We start from the raw sequence: 18,243 nt of genomic DNA on the forward strand, positions 1-18,243 counted from the left end.
TACCAGGACAAATTGATTACTTGCCTAGAACAAGGTATCCATTTGTAGAAATCTTATGAAGATAAGCCTATTCAAAGTGAACATAAAACAGTCGGGGACCAGGATATACAAGTTTATTTATAAACCAGAGTCAAATATACAAGGCAACAAGAAAAAAAACAAAAACAAAAACAAAAACAAAAAAAAAAACAAAAACAAAGAGTGCAGACTTAATTAGGTTAAATGGATATTTCAATGTAAAATACTTAATTCCATTGGGATCCAATGTAGGCCTAATAAACATATTGCACTTTATGTCTTACATAGTAGAAAATTAATTGCAAAATGTTTAGCAAAAACGGAGAATTTTAAAACAGTACGAAATTATAAAAGCACAAAGTTCCATGTAAAAAGTGAAATTTTTAAAATAGTATAGTAGTACAGATGAAAAAAGCACAAAGGAAAATGACATAAGATTGATAGATAAAATTCTTCATATAAATAATGGCGGGGGTGGGGGCGGGGGGGAGATTGGGGTACAACACCAATGAGGTATGACTTTGTGTATGGTGCAGTATCATTATTTTGACACCAAAGCGGCGTTTTTCGCGAATGTGTGGTGCACGCGTCACACTTCAGTACCTGAATCCTTTTGTTCAGAAAATACACTTTTATGTACGGTATCGTGTTTAGCGCTGAACAGGTTTTCTGATCCAGCTTTACGATGTAGAAGAGGAGGATCACATATAAGTAAGTATAGCTAGCTAGGACAATCCATTGTGTGGGTTGTATATTCATTAATATAAGTTGAAAGCTATATATTCAATTGTTTTTTCTTATATTAATGTGGTTTTAACTTTTGTAAGGAATGTGTTATAGGTGTATTGTTTTAATTCTCCATTTTTGGAGATTTTTGTGAATATATTTGAATTGAATTTTAATAAGTATGTTATTAGGTTTTATGTGTTACTACGGTTTGGTCTTTTTTATATTGCACGTTTTATGAATAAACAAAAAATAAATTAATGAATGACAATCAGCACAAGAGAACTAACTACAGTATTTTCATGCCAATAGGAACCAACATGTATTAACCTCACTTAGAGAGGGCGCTGCAAATGGTATATGCAAACAGCATTACTAGTACTACTCTGGACTAGCATTGTTTTAGTTACCATATGAGAGTTTCCTGTGTTAAAAACATGATTTCCTATACAATACTTTTTTATAAAACATATTTTGTATTTTGTAATAAGAGAAATCTGTATATTATTGGTACCTGGAACGGTAACTACACGAAAGTGCTATGCTACTGCACTGTAATGCATAGGCCTATTTTAATACACTTACCTAGATAGGCTTTTCTGTTTCCATCTTGATTTCAAAAGTCAAAAACATTTTTCATTTTTTTCAATCATATAGTGGTGTAGACTAGTCTTTTATGAACATTTTGCTGGAAAAAATTTTGGATACGACGCCCCGTTATGGAGCTATAATTTTTTAAATAACATAATGTTAGAGAATCAGCCCAGAACTATCTTATTTCTGTTGGTTACGCACCGCTGATTCTATTAAAGTGGTATATATTTAAATAATATAGTAGGCATAGCACAGAGACCTCTGACGATTAGTGCTCAAAACTGATAGCATATTGAATACTATTGTATATTTTCGAAAAATATTTCAATTCTCTTTCCTATTCTTCCTTTATTCTCTCATAATTTTGCGTTTATTCATATTTTTCATAATTTTTATACACTCAAATTTGTTTAGGCCTGGGCTAGACCTCGGATATGCCTATTACTATATTATTTAAATATAAAAGAATTAGTATTACGATTACTATGTTATTTAAATTCAAAGAATAATGGAAGAAGGAAGAACGAAACACGAACTCCTGTAGACCATACCAGACCGTTACGATTTTAATCGTGAGGGAAATATCCTCAAGATCATAATCTTGCTTGCTGGTGCTTCAGTGTACTGTGTAAACTGTGAAATGGAAGGTTCCGACCTTCTGGTGGCGCTGTAGTTATTTGCTTATCAGAGTCGTAGATCGAGAGAGTTTGGCCAACTTGGAGCATGGGCGCCATGTTGTCACCACCAAACAGCGTCCGCGCGTATAGCTTTAATGGCACGCCAGGGCGGACATAAACACATCGAGGTCACACATACCTACTCACCGAGTTTACATAACTACTAGTTAGGGTGAAAAACCCAGTTTTTTTGGCCAAAGTGGCAAAAAAATTATTTACAAAGGTTTTTTGAGTAGAAACTATCTAAGAGTTTCAAGAGCCACCAAAAAAAAGTTTGAAAAATTTTTTCCATGGGAAAAAGAGTTATGACCTTTTATATAAAGGTCAATCTCTTTTTAGTAACAAACATTGTAGGGGTAGTCAGTTCCATCCCACATATGACCCAAAAAACAATTCATTTTTCAAATTTATAATTTATACTATAGAAGATTTTAGGATGATTTTTTTTTTTTCATTTTAGGATAAAAACACTTCCTTAATTGAAACTAGGGAAATCATCTCAGTTGAGGCTAGGTGAATGGGTGGTTGCTATGGGAAGTCCTTTGTCACTAAGCAACACAATAACAGTTGGGATTGTGAGCGCTGTTAGCCGTACAAACAAGGAACTTGGATTAAACAAATACATAGATTATGTTCAAACTGATGCGGCAATCACGGTGAGTCTCCTGCCAGTGACGCAGATCATTTGGGATCTGGGTTTTTTTTTTAAAGATATATTGTAACATGAAATATACCAAAAGAAAAAAAATATTTTTATATAAAATTAACTTGATTATTTTGTACTAACATAATCATTATCAAGTTGAACACAGTTAGTGTATTTAATATTTTCAGGCCCCTCGCAAAATAAAAGTGTGATCAACGCAAAAGTATTGTTTCAGGGTTTTATAATAGAACATAATTTGCCACTTTTTGCCGTTAATGATCATTTCTCCATGTTGGCTGCAAAGTTAATAATTTATAAGTTAATATTAATAATAAATTATTAATAGTAGTGTATATTTATTAGTAAATATTATTTTTGTACCTCTAAAATCGATTATTTAAGCCATTAACTTTACTGAAATGTTATAGCTTGTTGAGAGAGGGGACAAACCCACCCCCAGGTGGCAGGTATGTTATATAATACTGTATTTAACTTTTAAAATGTATTTGAATGATTGAAAAATAATACATGATAGAAAAAAAAACCGTTTTCATCATGAAATCTTTATTAAAGGAATGCTGTATCAGTTTTATACCAGCTAGGCAGGCTGCAGCCTTGCTTTTGAAGACAAAACACATCATCCAGAATTTCGCACACCCTCAATTTTTGCGATCATTGTTTTATCGCGAAATAAAGTACAGTATACTCAATTTGAATGTTACTGCAAAATGAGCAAGTTAATTAATTTTTTTTTTGTCATTTTAGGGAGACAATACATCTCTAAGTTTAATATTAGGCTTTGGGAGCGAAGTTGATTTTAGATGTGAAAAAATATTGACATTTATTTTCTTTTTAGCTTGGTAACTAAGGAGGTCCACTGGTAAATCTGGATGGTGAAACTATCGGTATCAACACCATGAAAGTTAAAGCTGGAATTTCTTTTGCCATACCTATCGATTATGCTTTAGATTTTATTGAAGAAAGCAAAAAATTAAGTAAAAGGTAGGTAATATTTGTATGCTACAATACTTAATAACATAAATGCAGGTAACACTTTTATAGAAACATCTTTTCTTGTAAAATGTACCAAAGTATAAATTTATCTCCAAAAATTTCTTTTTCAAGAAATGCATTCAAAAGTAAGACAACAACTCACTAATTTTAGTGGAGTAGTCCTATTTAAATCATTGGTATAAAGCTATTTAAAAACAACTGATCAAGAATATGAATAGATAATACAATTTTATATTGATTAGTAATTGGTTAGTAATATTTGTTAGTAATTGGTTAGCAGAATGTTGGTTAGTATTATTATTATTGGTTAGTAATATTGTAGGAGTGATATTTTGCTCTACCTGGAGTATTATCGTACCGAATACGTTCCCAATTACTAGCAAAAAAAAAAAAATTGTGGGTGATTAGGGGTTAATCGTACCACGACCTCAAGATAACTAACCTGGCCCCATAATCACTAGACTACCGAGCTTGCGCTTAGTGACCATTGTTTTGAATCCAATCCCCAAGTAGGAGCGGGTACTGCAAATGCTATTATGATGTGAGTTTGTGTCAGGAAAGTATCACAGTAGTGATGTTTTGCCCTACCTGACGTATTATCTTACCAAATACTCAGTACGTTCCCACTCCTATCTTATTTTCCTGATGCAAGCACACATTAGTAATATTGGTTAGTAATTGATTAGTGATATTGGTTAGTAATATTGATTAGTAATTGGTTAGTAAAATACTGTATTAGCATTATTTGGTTAGTAATATTGGTTAGTAATAGTGGTGGACCGTAGATTAAATTGTAGGGTATGCTGGGGGGACATACGCCCCCTCCGAAAAGAAAATACTCGCCCAATCCACAGTTGCGCCCCACAAATCATGCTTAAGTAGTTAAAAATCACCTGAAATTACCTTATTTTGCGCGTTAGCCCCCCTCACTATATATAATCACGGATCCCCTCACCTAATCACCGATCCCCCACCTTCCCACTCCCATCAGCTCCCTTCCATTTCAAGACCCTACGCCACATGCATGTAATAGGAAAATCCAATTCCAACAAGGAAATGAATAGTATTTTATTATTGGTAGCAAATATTCAACTTGCCTAGTAGGACATAAATTGCTTTAACCAAGAATTAATATACAGTACAATAACTACTAATTATAGTGCAGTCAACAGGAAAAACTATTGTATTTTTTATCGGGTCAAATAGGTTGAAGAACGCATTTTGATCAATAAATCTGCTCTTGCGTATATAGTTCTCAAAAGAACTGCTGTTTTTGTTGTGATACTGTCAAACTCTCTTTTCTCTGTGGTGTATCACTAGTAATCATTATTGGTTGCTATGCCGTAAAGTAATAGGAACTTTTAAAGATTAATTTTAAAATAAATAGAAAGAATGAAAAAAGTAAGCAATAAACAATAACACACACTTAAACTAACCTACCACTAAGTTCATAAGTAAAAAGATAAAATCAGTGTTTTAAAATGATATAAATAACATATAAATAGTAATATAAATGCAAAGAAATAAAAAATAAAATCAAATTACTGTATGTACTTTACATCCCAATAATCAATAAAAATATTTATAATAAATTAAAATTATTGTTTCATTGCAGCAGTATCCCAGTCTACAGGCTGGTTTAGTAGTAACAGACCCCAGGCTGTTAAGGGTCCCAGAAGTATTACTTGACCATCACTATGATGTCATTAACACAGCAGATTATAATTGAACTAAAGCAACGATCACCAGATTTTCCAGATATTCAGTATGGAGTTCTTGTTTATGACGTCACCCAAGGATCATCTGCCCACAGGTAAACAACATTCTTACCTTCACCAAACAATAAGCAGGCCGTGTATGGTAGGCGAAACTGCAGCATACCCTCAAGAAAATAATGGAATAGCCTGTTGCCCATTATTTTCTTGAGTGCTGCCTGAATATGAGGGGCGATATTCTTTTATGCTTGAGGGTAAATATTTAGATTTGTGTGACCTTTGGCCTTTTCTTGCCGTCCTCCTTTGATTATTATGTACCATTCCAATAAATTTTATGATGATCCATTTAATAGTTTTTGCGTAATCTTGCTAACAGAGAGACAGGCAGGGAACAGTCTGACTGACAGACAGCAGTGAATACATAACCTCATTGGCAGAGGTAGTTAGTAGTTATAAATATATTACTACTTCATGTTACCATTTTACAATAATCGATATGGATTTGGTTTATGTGGATGTAAATATTAGGAGGAGAACCTGTAACTCGCAGGTCTTTGGTTTTGAATTGCATACGATGGACATGGTTCATGACTACTGTAGCAGCCGTACAAAGGCCCATAGTAGCTAACATAGTATGTTCACATTATTCCACAATGACGGGGGATGAAGTGAACCTCAGGTTGACCTCCTCCTGTACGCTTCCGAAATATGTAATGGGTTGTGTAAGGTGCACATGAGCCAGATAGGTACACTACTCAATCAGTGGTGGTGCCAGAAATTTGCCAATGAGGGGTCTGACGGAGGGGTCAAAACCAATTGGCTGATGAAGCCTTGGTTAACGGCCTGGAATTAAAAAATCTCTGGTAGGGTTGACGGGGAGAGTTTTTATGGCTCATTCACATAAGCCAGATAGGTACACTGGACATCAATTTCAATTCCTTATCCAAGAAGACTTGGTTCTACCAACTAAACTCTGGACAATGAGTGGCTCAAACCAGCCTTGATGTTAAAGCTGTAATTAGCGGCGTTGTCTTACTGCTCGGCTACTCAATCAGTGGTGGTGCCAGAAATTTGCCAATGAGGGGTCTGACGGAGGCGTCAAAACCAAGGGGTCGATGAAGCCTTGGTTGACGGCCTGGAATTAAAAAATCTCTGGTAGGGTTGACGGGGAGAGTTTTTATGGCTTATTATGCTCCAAAATGTGCTTTTAGAGGGATTGGCAATCGAAATACGGTTATTTGGATAGGAAAATTAGTATTTTTTTTTTAAATGTTTGATCCAGTGTCCTAGTTGTTCGTCGACAACAGGGGTGGGTCCAGGCCTGTCCAACGGGAAGAAAATCCCCAAAAGTAAATTTTTCATGACAAACAGTTTCTGTAATAGCTTATCCTCATGTAGATGGATAAAGAAAGTTTATATATTTATTTGAAGCATGGCCATTACCTAACACTTTCATAGGATATTACCACACATTTCTGCCTACAGGCAGAGAACTATCTGTGTTTCAATATAAAAATAGCACGTGGGGTAAGTTGTTACGGGTAAGTTGTTACTGTAACAAGGACGGTCACATAGCGAGTGTACCGAAGGAGGCGCACTTTACACGTGCGATCATTGTAAAGAAGAAGAAATGGACATTTCTGTTTGACTGTTTTGTTGAGGAGCTAAAATGCATTATAGTGCGGTCTTACAGTTAACCATAAGGCTAGAATAATAATGTTGTTGTCTCTTTTATACACTTTAAAGCATGTTTGTTTGCATATTTTAAACCTTTTTAAAACTAGTTTGTACAATGTAACAACTTGCCCCACATGGTGTAACAATATACCCCGGACCAGGGGTAATTTTTTACCGTTGATCTACTTCATTAATTAATTAATTAATGATTAATTAACGGATTGATATATGACAGTTGTAATTGCTTCGTTTTATAACCAATATACTGTTCTTGCATTATAATAAAAATGGTGTGTTTGTCTCATTCAATTACGTAATTAAGGAACAATATGTAAATTTTGTAACAACTAACCCCGGTCTCCCCATATTCAGTTCAAAAAGTAAATACAAAATAGCGTGAAGGGAGCATTTCTTGTTATCAATAGGCCTATGTCATTTTGCATGACTGTATGTGCTGGATTTTTTTTTATATGTTATTGTACATTCTTTTGTTAGATATCCACTTTGGCGGATAAGAAATCAATAGGGCTATACAGTATATAATACTTCTATGCAACAAATTCTATTCACCCACCAAACTGCCTACTTAAATCATAAACCGCTACATATATATATATCTTCATAATTACAGTACAAAATATTTCACAAAGTTACATACACAATAACCCCTACAACAACCATATTTCCTTTAATATCACTGTAAACGATATGACACCTTTCTTAACTGTTAACTGAACATAACGAAAAAGGTCTATGATGATGCATACAACTACTATAACTTTAAACGTTTTTTTTATGCTCAATACACGTAACAACACTCCACACAAGCTCCACCAACCGACAGCACTTAAACATTGCCAGCTATTATCAAGTGGGCTATTGCATCATTGATCAATAAAATTGAGTGAAATACATTTAAAAAGATTTAAATTTATTTCCATTGGAAAAACGTCAGAATACTATGGTATAAAAGATTATGAAATCAGAAATAGGTAAGGGTAGGTAAAGGTAGGAAAAAAACCCATAACTTGCAGCGTAATTTTGCTGAATTGCATATGGCGTAGTCTGTGACTACCTAGTGTCTGTGAAGAGGCATTTATACTAGCTACATGTTCACATTGGGGTAACCGCTTACTCTTCCATAAGATGCAATGAGGTCTTTAAAGTGATGTAAAGGCAGATGTATACACTGGACCTCCATTTTAAGTCCTTATCCGAGAAGAATTGGTTCTACCAATTGAACCCTGGACGAAGAGTGGCTCGAACCGGTTATAACAACAAGGAAATGGATAGTATTTTATTATTGGTAGCAAGTATTCAACATGACTAGGACATAAATTGCTTTAACCAAGAATAAATATACAGTACAATAACTAATAATTATAGTGCAGTCAACAGGAAAAACTATTGTATTTTTTATTTATCAGGTCAAATAGGTTAAAAGAATAACATTTTGATCAATAAATGGATCTGTTCTTGCGTATATATTTCTCAAATGAACTGTTGTTTTTGTTGTAATGTAATAGGAACTTTTGCAATGGCCCGGATGTGTTCATGTATCTGTGACGCTGACATCATCAGATTTGTTGAAAGTTTGTAAACAATCTTGAATTTCCAAACATCTGTTGGTTATGAATTTTGCATACATTGTAATTGTGCCTGATTTGCTTGAAAACATTTTTGGATAAATTTTTAAACAATACACAAGAACTTTATCACCCTGTCCATCTAAGACTTAGAATAATCTAGCAGATTATAATTGAACTAAAGCAACGATCACCAGATTTTCCAGATATTCAGTATGGAGTTCTTGTTTATGGCATCACCCAATGATCACCTGCCCACAGTAAACAACATTAAAACTAGAGCACTCACTCCATATAGTACATACCTCTACCCAACAATAAGCAGGCCGTGTATGATAGGCGAACTGCAGCATACCCTTAAGAAAATAATGGAATCGCCAGTTGCCCATTATTTTCTTGCGTGCTATCTGAATATTTGGGGCGATATTCTTTTATGCTTGTGGGTAAATATTTAAATTTGTTTGACCTTTAGCCTTTTCTTGCCGACCTTCTTATTAATTACCATTCCAATAAATTTATGATGATCCATTTAATAGTTTTTGTGTAATCTTTCTAACAGACAGACAGGCAGGTGAACAGCCTGACTGACAGACAGCAGTGAATACATAACCTCTTTGGCGGAGGTAGTTAGTAGTTATAAATATATATATATACTTCTTTTGTTGTTACCATTTTACAATAATCGGTATGGATTTGATTCATGTGGATGTAAATGTAGGAGGAGAACCTGTAACTCGCAGCTTTGTGGTTTTGAATTGCATACGATGGACATGGTTCATGACTGCTGTAGCAGCCGTGCATAGTAGCTTCATGTTCACATCATTCCACAACGACAGGGGATGAAGTGATCCTCAGTTTGACCTCCTACTGTACTCTTCCGAAATATGTAATGGGTTCTTTAAAGTGCACATAAGCCAGAGAGATAGGTACACTGGACATCCATTTCAAGTCCTTATCCAAGAAGACTTGGTTCTACCAACCAAACTCAGGACAAGGAGTGGCTCAAACCAGACTTGATGTTAAAGCTGTAATTAGCGGCGTTGTCTTACCGCTCGGCTACTCAACCAGTGGTGGTGCCAGAAATTTGCCAACGAGGGGTCTGACGGAGGGGTCCAAACCAAGGGGTCGATGAAGTCTTGGTTGACGGCCCGGAATTAAAAATCTCTGGTAGGGTTCACAGGAAGAGTTTTTATGGCTTATTTTACTAAAAAATGTGCTTTTAAAGGGATTGGCAATCAAAATACGGTTATTTGGATAGGAAAATTAGTATTTTTAAAAATTTTTGATCTAATGACATAGTTGTTCAAAGAACGACAGGGGTTGGGTGGTCCAGGCCTGTCCGACGTTATGAAAATTCCCCCTGCCCCCCACTAGCGCTACCACTGTATTCAACCTTCGGTGCCTTAGAGTTTGACAAGAAAATTCTCATTTAACTTGCAGAAGTGGCTTAAAACCTGGTGATATTATTACACACATTGATAAGCAAGAGAAATCGTTCGAGGTCAAAAGGTCATGCAATTAACAGTTACGCCTGAAATTGTTTAAATGAGAAAGTGCAGCAATGCCCATAAATATAAGGTGAAGCAAATGGCGCATTATATTGTTAAACTTCTTGTTTTAATATTCTAAATATATTAGTAAAATGTCAATCAACATTGAAGCGATGTTTGAAAAAACTTGTTTTGAAATTCTGTAATTCTGGTTTTTTTTTCAATTCATGAATAATAGATTAAAAACTTTGGATGAAATCTAGAAAAAGCTGCAGTACATATTAAGTGCAAGAAGTAAACACAAATATTGTATGAAGAAAATACAAAAGAATGGCTGAATTCAAAAGAAGGAGCGTGTGGTGCAGTGTATACTAAAGACTAATGATTGGGAGTTCCAGACCGACGCTTGTTGCATTGCATTGTGTCCTTGGACATGGCACTTTATTTATGTTTGCCTCTCTCCACTTTTGAGTTTAATGGGTACCTAGTAGGATAGTATGGCATTGAACTTATGTGCTGGTTTGTCAAGGTCTCCAGTGACAAATACTGATGCCAGCACCCTTGTATTATCTCTGGAATATGAAAGGGACCATATAAATTCGGATTCTAAAAAAAAACGTCAGCTGGCACACTCAGCAAGTCAATCTCCACATTCCGTGAGGTCTTGACGTTGCAATGGTGTTCTAGCCCTGCTACTGGGTGTATCGATTTTACAATCTCTGCTCAAATTCACTTTTTCTGCTGGTACAACCAATCGTACACAACTTGCAACTTCCTTCACTTCCTGGGGAGTACTATATTCATAGTTATGTTTGGTTCAGTACCATCAATTTCATTCCAAATCATCCACCTCCTCCTAGCTACCCATTATACCCCTGTGTGAAGAGAGGCAAATGTAGATACCTGAAAATTGTCCTGCCCAAGACACAGGCAGTGTGATAGTGATGGCTGTCGAACTCATTGGATTGAAAGCTCAAGCCTTACACGCTGTGACAAAGCCAAAGTGTAATACAGTGACACTAAAAATCTTGAAATGGGGTGGGGAGTGATGGGACGTACTAATAATGAAGTGGGGAGCGATGATTAAATGGGGGGGGGGCGCTACCTTGCAAAATATGGGTGATATGAGGTGATATTTAATGAATGCTATCTGTTTAGACTGCGGACCAGTTTGGTTGCAATGTACAGTATTTAATATCTATAAAAATTGAAATTGAGTCTTTGTTCACACACGGCAGCTACGGTTAGCAGGATGCGGATTACAAACATGATGCGCTCACCCGTTTGTTCATACAAGAAATCTCCGATCTAGATGACAAGAAGATGATGATCGGATCAGTGATCAATAGGGAATGGGAAATTGCAAATGATTGGTTAGTGATAGAAACTTGCAACCGAAAGCACTCGCTGACCGTTAGCGTATACGGATCCTAGCAACGGTTGACACTAACTGATTGGGCTTCTCACACATTTGCTAAGGGTCAGCGCTAATGGTTAGCTCCCGATCCGGAGCTCTTGTGTGAACCTGACCTTAGTGTTATGTTTTTATTAATTACTATTAAAATATTTACTATTCTTACTCTTTACAATAAATAGGCTTATAATATCAGTTACCAGTGAGAATTTTAAGTTTGTTAAACTTTGAATTTAAGCTCGTTTCTTGTATGTTATGTCTGCCTAGGCTTCCCTTGTCAGATTGACATAAATAAAAGCATGGTTTTGCTTTCTCAACATTCTCTTTATTACAGGACACATTTATCAGTATTAGGTTATACTCAGTAATTCACATAAACTGACTGAAAACCTACGAAATGTGTTCCATACATCGCGGCCGAACTTGTTCACTGCCGAAACGGTGCTACACTTGTTTTTTTTTTTTCTTTGAACATTTGCAATGGGGTTGATTAGGGGCTGGGTGTTTTGTGCGCCGGGTGTTTTGTGCGCCGGGTGTTTTGTGCGCCGGGTGTTTTGTGCGCCAATTCAGTAATATGCCTGTACTCTTTCACAGTGTGGTTTGGTTTTCTGGCTAAAGGGCAATCTGAATAAAGCGTTCTTGTAAAGCGTTCCTATATTCTTTTACTTTTATTGATTGTTGAATTTTTCTTGTCTTGTATTGTAATATTGTATGTTTATGTCAGTGTAAAACCCACTAATAATAATGTTTGATGTTTTACGAGAGTGTAAAATGCATGGTTCGGTATATTTTAGATTATGAGGTACGTGAAACATTGCTATTCGAATGTTTGTCGCTTATGTTAACAGTTAAATCTTTTATTGATTTTATGCTGTATTAATGTATTTTTGTGGGCTAGAAAAAAACACCCTATTGTATCAGGGTAAGCTCATCATTGCCATATTATTGATCGTCTCTTTCCATTCCGCAAAATGATAAAGCGTTCTTGTAATCTAAGTTTACTTTTATTGATTGATGAATTTTCTCTTCTGTCTTGTATTATTGTACGTTTATGTCAGTGTAAAACCCATTAAGGAATGTTTGAGGTTTTACGAGATTGTAAAATGCGTGGTTCAGTATATTTTAGGTCAGCGTTCTGCAAACTTTTTACTTCGTGGCCTACTTATGATCCCTGGAACCAAGACGCGGCCCAGTCGTACCAGGAGCCAAACCTAGCTTGAAGTTCGGAGTATGATTTTTCTTATGATTTACATTAGTTTCACATCATCATCATTTGTAAAATTTCGTTTTTTTAAGTTAAAGAAATAATACCGTACTTTTGTGTTTTCCTTCAACGATTGTTATTTTGTCTCATTCAACTATTCAACCTACCATGATCTATAGGTTATGAGGTGAAACACGGCTATTCGAATGTCTGTGGCTTATGTTATAGTTTTCATATCACTGTATTGCATTATAAGTTATTCTTTTATTGATTTTATGCTGTATTACTGTATTTTTGTAGGCTAGAAAAATAAATAAACCCTATTGTATCAGGGTATGCTTATCATTGCCGTATTATAAATCGTCTATTTCCATTTCGCAAAATGATACTTGTTTTCCCAATTGTCACCTTCGGCTCTCCGAAAAAGAGGTGAAGGGTTGCAATAGCGTGCCTTTCTTATTGAATAACTCAACCTGTTGTTTATGTTGCATAATATTTAATTGTATATTCATAGCGAAGCTCCGTAGAGGCTATTGTTTTTACTTGTGTTTTTCTGTCAGCTTTTTAATCATCGTCGTTGTTGATCATTTTGATTGTTACCACGATAATGATAATGATATGTCGTTCTTATATAGCGCTTAATGCCTTAACAAAGCCTCTAAGCGCTTTACATTATTACCCCCGGTCATTGGATCAAACACATATGGATCACAGTGAACACTAAACGAAATTATTAAATTAAATTATATCTCCATAATATTGCGGCTAGTAATCAGCGCAGTGTTTGAACCTACCAGGTACCCACTTGTACTCCTGGGTGGAGAGAGGAAACCGTAGATAAAGTGCCTTGCCCAAGGACACAAGCGACTTGCACAGCGAGAGTTTCGAACCCCCGACCTCAAGGTTGGGAGTCCAAGCCACAACCGATGCGCCAACCACTTCTACGATAACTAAAGTTTGGTAAGTCCGATTGGTTTCGAACTTGACAGAATGCGAGATGGTGATAAGAAAACGGAGCTTATTGTTTTTGGTGTCTGTGATTATGCTTATTGCTCTTCTGCATAATTAATATTTCACTAATCAGGTAATTTAAGCTAGTTACCACGGTAACTAAAGTTTGGTACTGTAAGTCCGATTGGTTTCAAACCTGGCAGAATGCAAGGTGGTAATGAGAACACGCGGCGCCTGATATTTTGGTACGGGTGTGAATATGCTAATTTCAAATTTCATTACCGTATACTCGCACGAATAAGCGGCCGGGCGCTTAAAATATTTGTTTGCACTTTTATTCAAGCAGGCGCTTATTCGAACGGGGCGCCTATGAAAACTGGAAATAGATGAAAATCGATGGGTTCTTATGAGAACTTATTAAATTCAAGAAGCACATTTTGAATAAAAAACGATTAGCCTATATATGGACATCAGAACCGCAAATTACGAATAGTGGTGCGGCGGAAAAGATAATTGTTGTCCAGAGAGCATGGTTTGGCATGACAAGAATGTGTGGAAATTAGTGGTGATGATTAGCTTGTTGGCCATCGGCCGATTGAGATTAGCAGGGCGGCATGATCATTGCAGGTTTTCTTGAAACTCAGATGAGAATGTGTTAAAGGTGCAAATTGTCGGAAAAGAGTTAGGACTAGGCTATATAGACAAATGTAAGAAGATGGAAGTTGGAAATACACTGTCTCTCCAGGGAGCACTTATCTGTCCAAGATAAATATCCTCATTTTGATATTGACTAAAGGAGAATGTGATTTCTCTCCACACCTCAAATCATGGCAACATCCACAGTCCCAAGATTCATTGGATTGTTGAGGGGCGCTTATTTAAACGGGGCGCTTAATCGCCCGAGTACGGTACGTTCTTCAGGAAATTTGCGATACCATTATAAAACTTGTGAAAATGTAATATCTGTTCATGTTGATATCGGTGTCACCGTTGTAGTAAATCACACCGTGGGGAGGCTATGCTTTAGCTGCGCAGTGTAAAAGGAGCATTTCCAGTTATCAATAGGCCTATGTCATTTTGCATGACTGTATGTGCTGGATATTTTTTTTATATTATTGTACAGTACATACTTTTGTTAGATATCCACTTTGGCGGATAAGAAATCAAACGGGCTATAAAGTATATAAAGCATTCTTCCTTTAAACATTCTTAACCTCCATCATTTAATGTTTAAATATCTAAAAGGTAGACCCCACTGTTTTCTTCAGTTTTTTCCCCATCGTCCTCTGAGTAGTTTTTGGCATACTGTACTATGCATGTTCAATTGTCACTTGCTGAACTATTATTATTGTACACCTACGTACAAGGTTATAACCGACGATGTGTTTCAGATTTAAATACGATCATTGAATTGTTAACATGGTTTGCAGTAGTTTGATTGACATTCCAAAAGGTTCACTAATTATTTTGGCATACTTATTTATAATTGGGAAGAATATTTAAAATTAACAATATAACGAAGTCTAATATTTATTGATGCAAATTACATTCTAAATATCTGCACAGACGGTTATTAAACTACGTTTTTAGTTCGATTTTCCCCAATTTTCGTCTGATTAGTTTAAATATTTGTTTGACATACTTAATGAATACAGTTAAATAAGTTGACTTATTGTTCAGTTGTCACAGTAAAATATACTTACATCTACGTACAAGACTGCCACTAGACAATTAGTTATTTTTCTTCACATTTCAAAGTTAATTGAACATTGAATACATATCGTAAACAAGCGCATTCCTAGACTCAAGAAGTCCTGATTGGTCTGTGGCAGTGTGATTGAATATCCCAAAGGTCCACTGCTTATTTTTGATTATTAAGCGTAATATTTTATACTCAAAGTACATTCTAATAAATATTAAACAAGAAATATTTCCTATAAAAAAGCACTGCAACATCTTTACCTTTTCAATTTGTTTATACAGGCAATTCCAATTTTTTTTTTGTAAGTGTAACATAAATTTTGTTGTTGTTTTAATTTCATTTCCGATAATACCATGAAATTTAAATTACCGTATTTGCAATTGTGAATAAATTAATCAAAAGTGTATTTTTGTTTAGTGTAATTTGGTTTCATTTCCGATATAATATGGCATTTAAATTACGGTACCGTACTGATTGCCTCAATTCTTTCATTTGAATTTTCATTGTAGTATTTCGGCATTCATTTTGATTAATTTAATATTTTTTTTTTTTTTTGTAATTTTTGACATTATTTTATTTTTATTCACTGTTGTTGACTGACCTGGGTGTAGTGGTAAGTTAATTAATTAGGTCTACGTTGATAACCTTAAGAATAAGATGTTTCATTATCAGCTATTGCAGGTCCACTGCTGGACACAACATTCTCAGCAAGTTGACGCCAAATCAATCTCATCTCTTCATCTTTGACGTTGTCTTCCCTTGTTTGCCATCTATGGGGGACTCCATCCTGCTACTGTTTATTTTATTTTATTTTATTTATTTATTTATTCGACTTTACACAGGCAAAAATACAATAAAATATCAATGAAATAAAAGATTGCCGGTGACGGAAAAAGGCCAATAGGTGGACAAATTACACCTCCGATATCGGCCGATCCCGAATTGCACAGAACAAGATATAAAATCAATATAAGTTTTAAAATGTAACACTAAAATTTGTAAAAGGAACTGAAGGCATAAAACAACTAATAAAACAATCTCAAAGAGAAGCTTTGAGGAATTGCACATTATTTACATTAAACTTATTTAAAAAGAGATCGTGATAAAATAATTTAACATTTTGCTTAAAAGTGTTCGTAGTTGGGCTGTTTCTAAATGTAAGAGGAAGGGTATTCCATGGGTACAATGCGGTTAAAATAATATAGTTTGTGAGACTCAGTGTTGCATTTTTCAATAATTAAATCGTCAGTTGAAATTGTGACCTGATCAGTCATTTCATTGAATCGAATGAAGTTCCTGACATCGAGGTAAATATTAAAATTTAGGCATTTGTAAAAAAAAGTAAGATTTAAATATTCTCTTCTGTATGACAAGGGCATAAGATTAAGTAACGTAAGTCTTTCATTGTAATCGCAATCTGGGTAATGCAATATAAATTTCGTTGCTTTTCGTTGAACGCCCTCCAAACGTTGCAAGTTGTATTTGGAGGTGCCACTCCATGGAGGGCTAGCATATTCTTAATCAGGCCGAATTAAGGCAGTGTAAAGTGTTTTAGTGACATTGATAGGAGCTGCATATCCCACTGCACGCTTGATCATTCCCAGTTTGCGGTTACATTTGGAAACAATATTTGATACATGATTGTCCCTTTTTAAAACACCATTGATCTCAACACCAAGATCTTTGATACTATAAGTTCTAAAGAGGGGTGTACCGTTCATATTGTAATTACAGTATATAAAATGGGATTACGTTTCCGCGTAATAGTGATAATTTGACATTTGGATGGGTGAAAGCAAAGATCCCAGGTTTTGCTCCATTTGTATAAGGCATCAATGTCCTCCTCCTGTAGATGCTTGCAGTCGTTAGCATCATTGATATCCTTGATGCATTTCGAATCGTCTGCAAACAGAGCTACAGTGGAATTATGGGCAGCACTGGGCAAGTCATTAATGTACAGAAGAAAAAGAAGGGGTCCGAGGATAGACCCCTGAGGGACCCCCGAAGTAACGGGTAACCAGTCAGAATATGACCCTTCAACGACGGTTCGTTGTTCTCTGTTACAGAGATATGCCTGTAACCATCGATGAAGATGAGATCGATGAGTGGATACCGTAAGACCTTAATTTATGTAAGAGTAATTGGTGCGAAACACTGTCAAAAGCTTTAGAGAAATCAAAGTAAATAAGGTCAACTTGCCCAGCCCTGTCCAGAACCCCGCTAACTTTGTCAAACACAGTTAGGAGCTGAGACACTGTAGACCTTCCACGGATAAATCCGTGCTGTAAATCATAAAAATAACTCTTGAGTTGAATAAAAATTGCATTGTAAATCAGTCTCTCAAGCACTTTACTAGACACACAGAGTAATGAAATTGGTCGGTAGTTAGTCACGCCGTTTTTATCGCCCTTTTTAAAGACAGGAACTACATTTGCCTTCAACCAGTCTTCGGTGGTCATGTATAAATTGAATATAACACATAGTGGTGAACAAAGTTGTTCAGCACAGTTCTTAAGAACGAACCGGAGAAATAACGTCAAGACCAATTGCTTTACTGGTATCGAGTTTTACAAGGATTTCAAAAACATTATTAACTTGGAAATCAATACAGTATTACCTAAATCTAAAAGATGCTTGTTTGGGATGATTACATCAGGTAAAACACGAAAGCAAAAATCTTTGGGCTTAGTAAAAATAGAGTAGAAGAAACTATTAAACAGAGATTCCCGATCCATGGCATGAGAAGCAGTTACACTATTAAAATTGCAGTATTTTGGGCAAGGATTTTGATTTAGTTTTGTTCTTTTAAGAGGCTTAATACTTAACTAC

At 35.5% G+C, this 18,243-nt stretch overlaps 1 protein-coding gene across 1 annotated transcript; it reads left to right on the forward strand.

Annotated features, from left to right (window-relative positions):
- The first annotated feature begins 526 nt into the window (after nt 1–526).
- On the forward strand, nt 527–12,208 carry LOC117099984 (serine protease HTRA2, mitochondrial-like). Its single transcript, XM_033239510.1, is given in 6 exon segments — nt 527–531; nt 2,476–2,671; nt 3,518–3,663; nt 3,787–3,800; nt 5,344–5,488; nt 10,094–12,208. Coding segments are annotated over 6 exon segments (588 nt in total). The 3' UTR covers nt 10,176–12,208.
- Nucleotides 12,209–18,243: the final 6,035 nt, after the last annotated feature.

This window comes from Anneissia japonica, unplaced genomic scaffold (assembly GCF_011630105.1).
Source record: "Anneissia japonica isolate Jap-2015-1 unplaced genomic scaffold, ASM1163010v1 scaffold1849_len67513_cov136, whole genome shotgun sequence".
NCBI classification, from domain to species: domain Eukaryota; kingdom Metazoa; phylum Echinodermata; class Crinoidea; order Comatulida; family Comatulidae; genus Anneissia; species Anneissia japonica.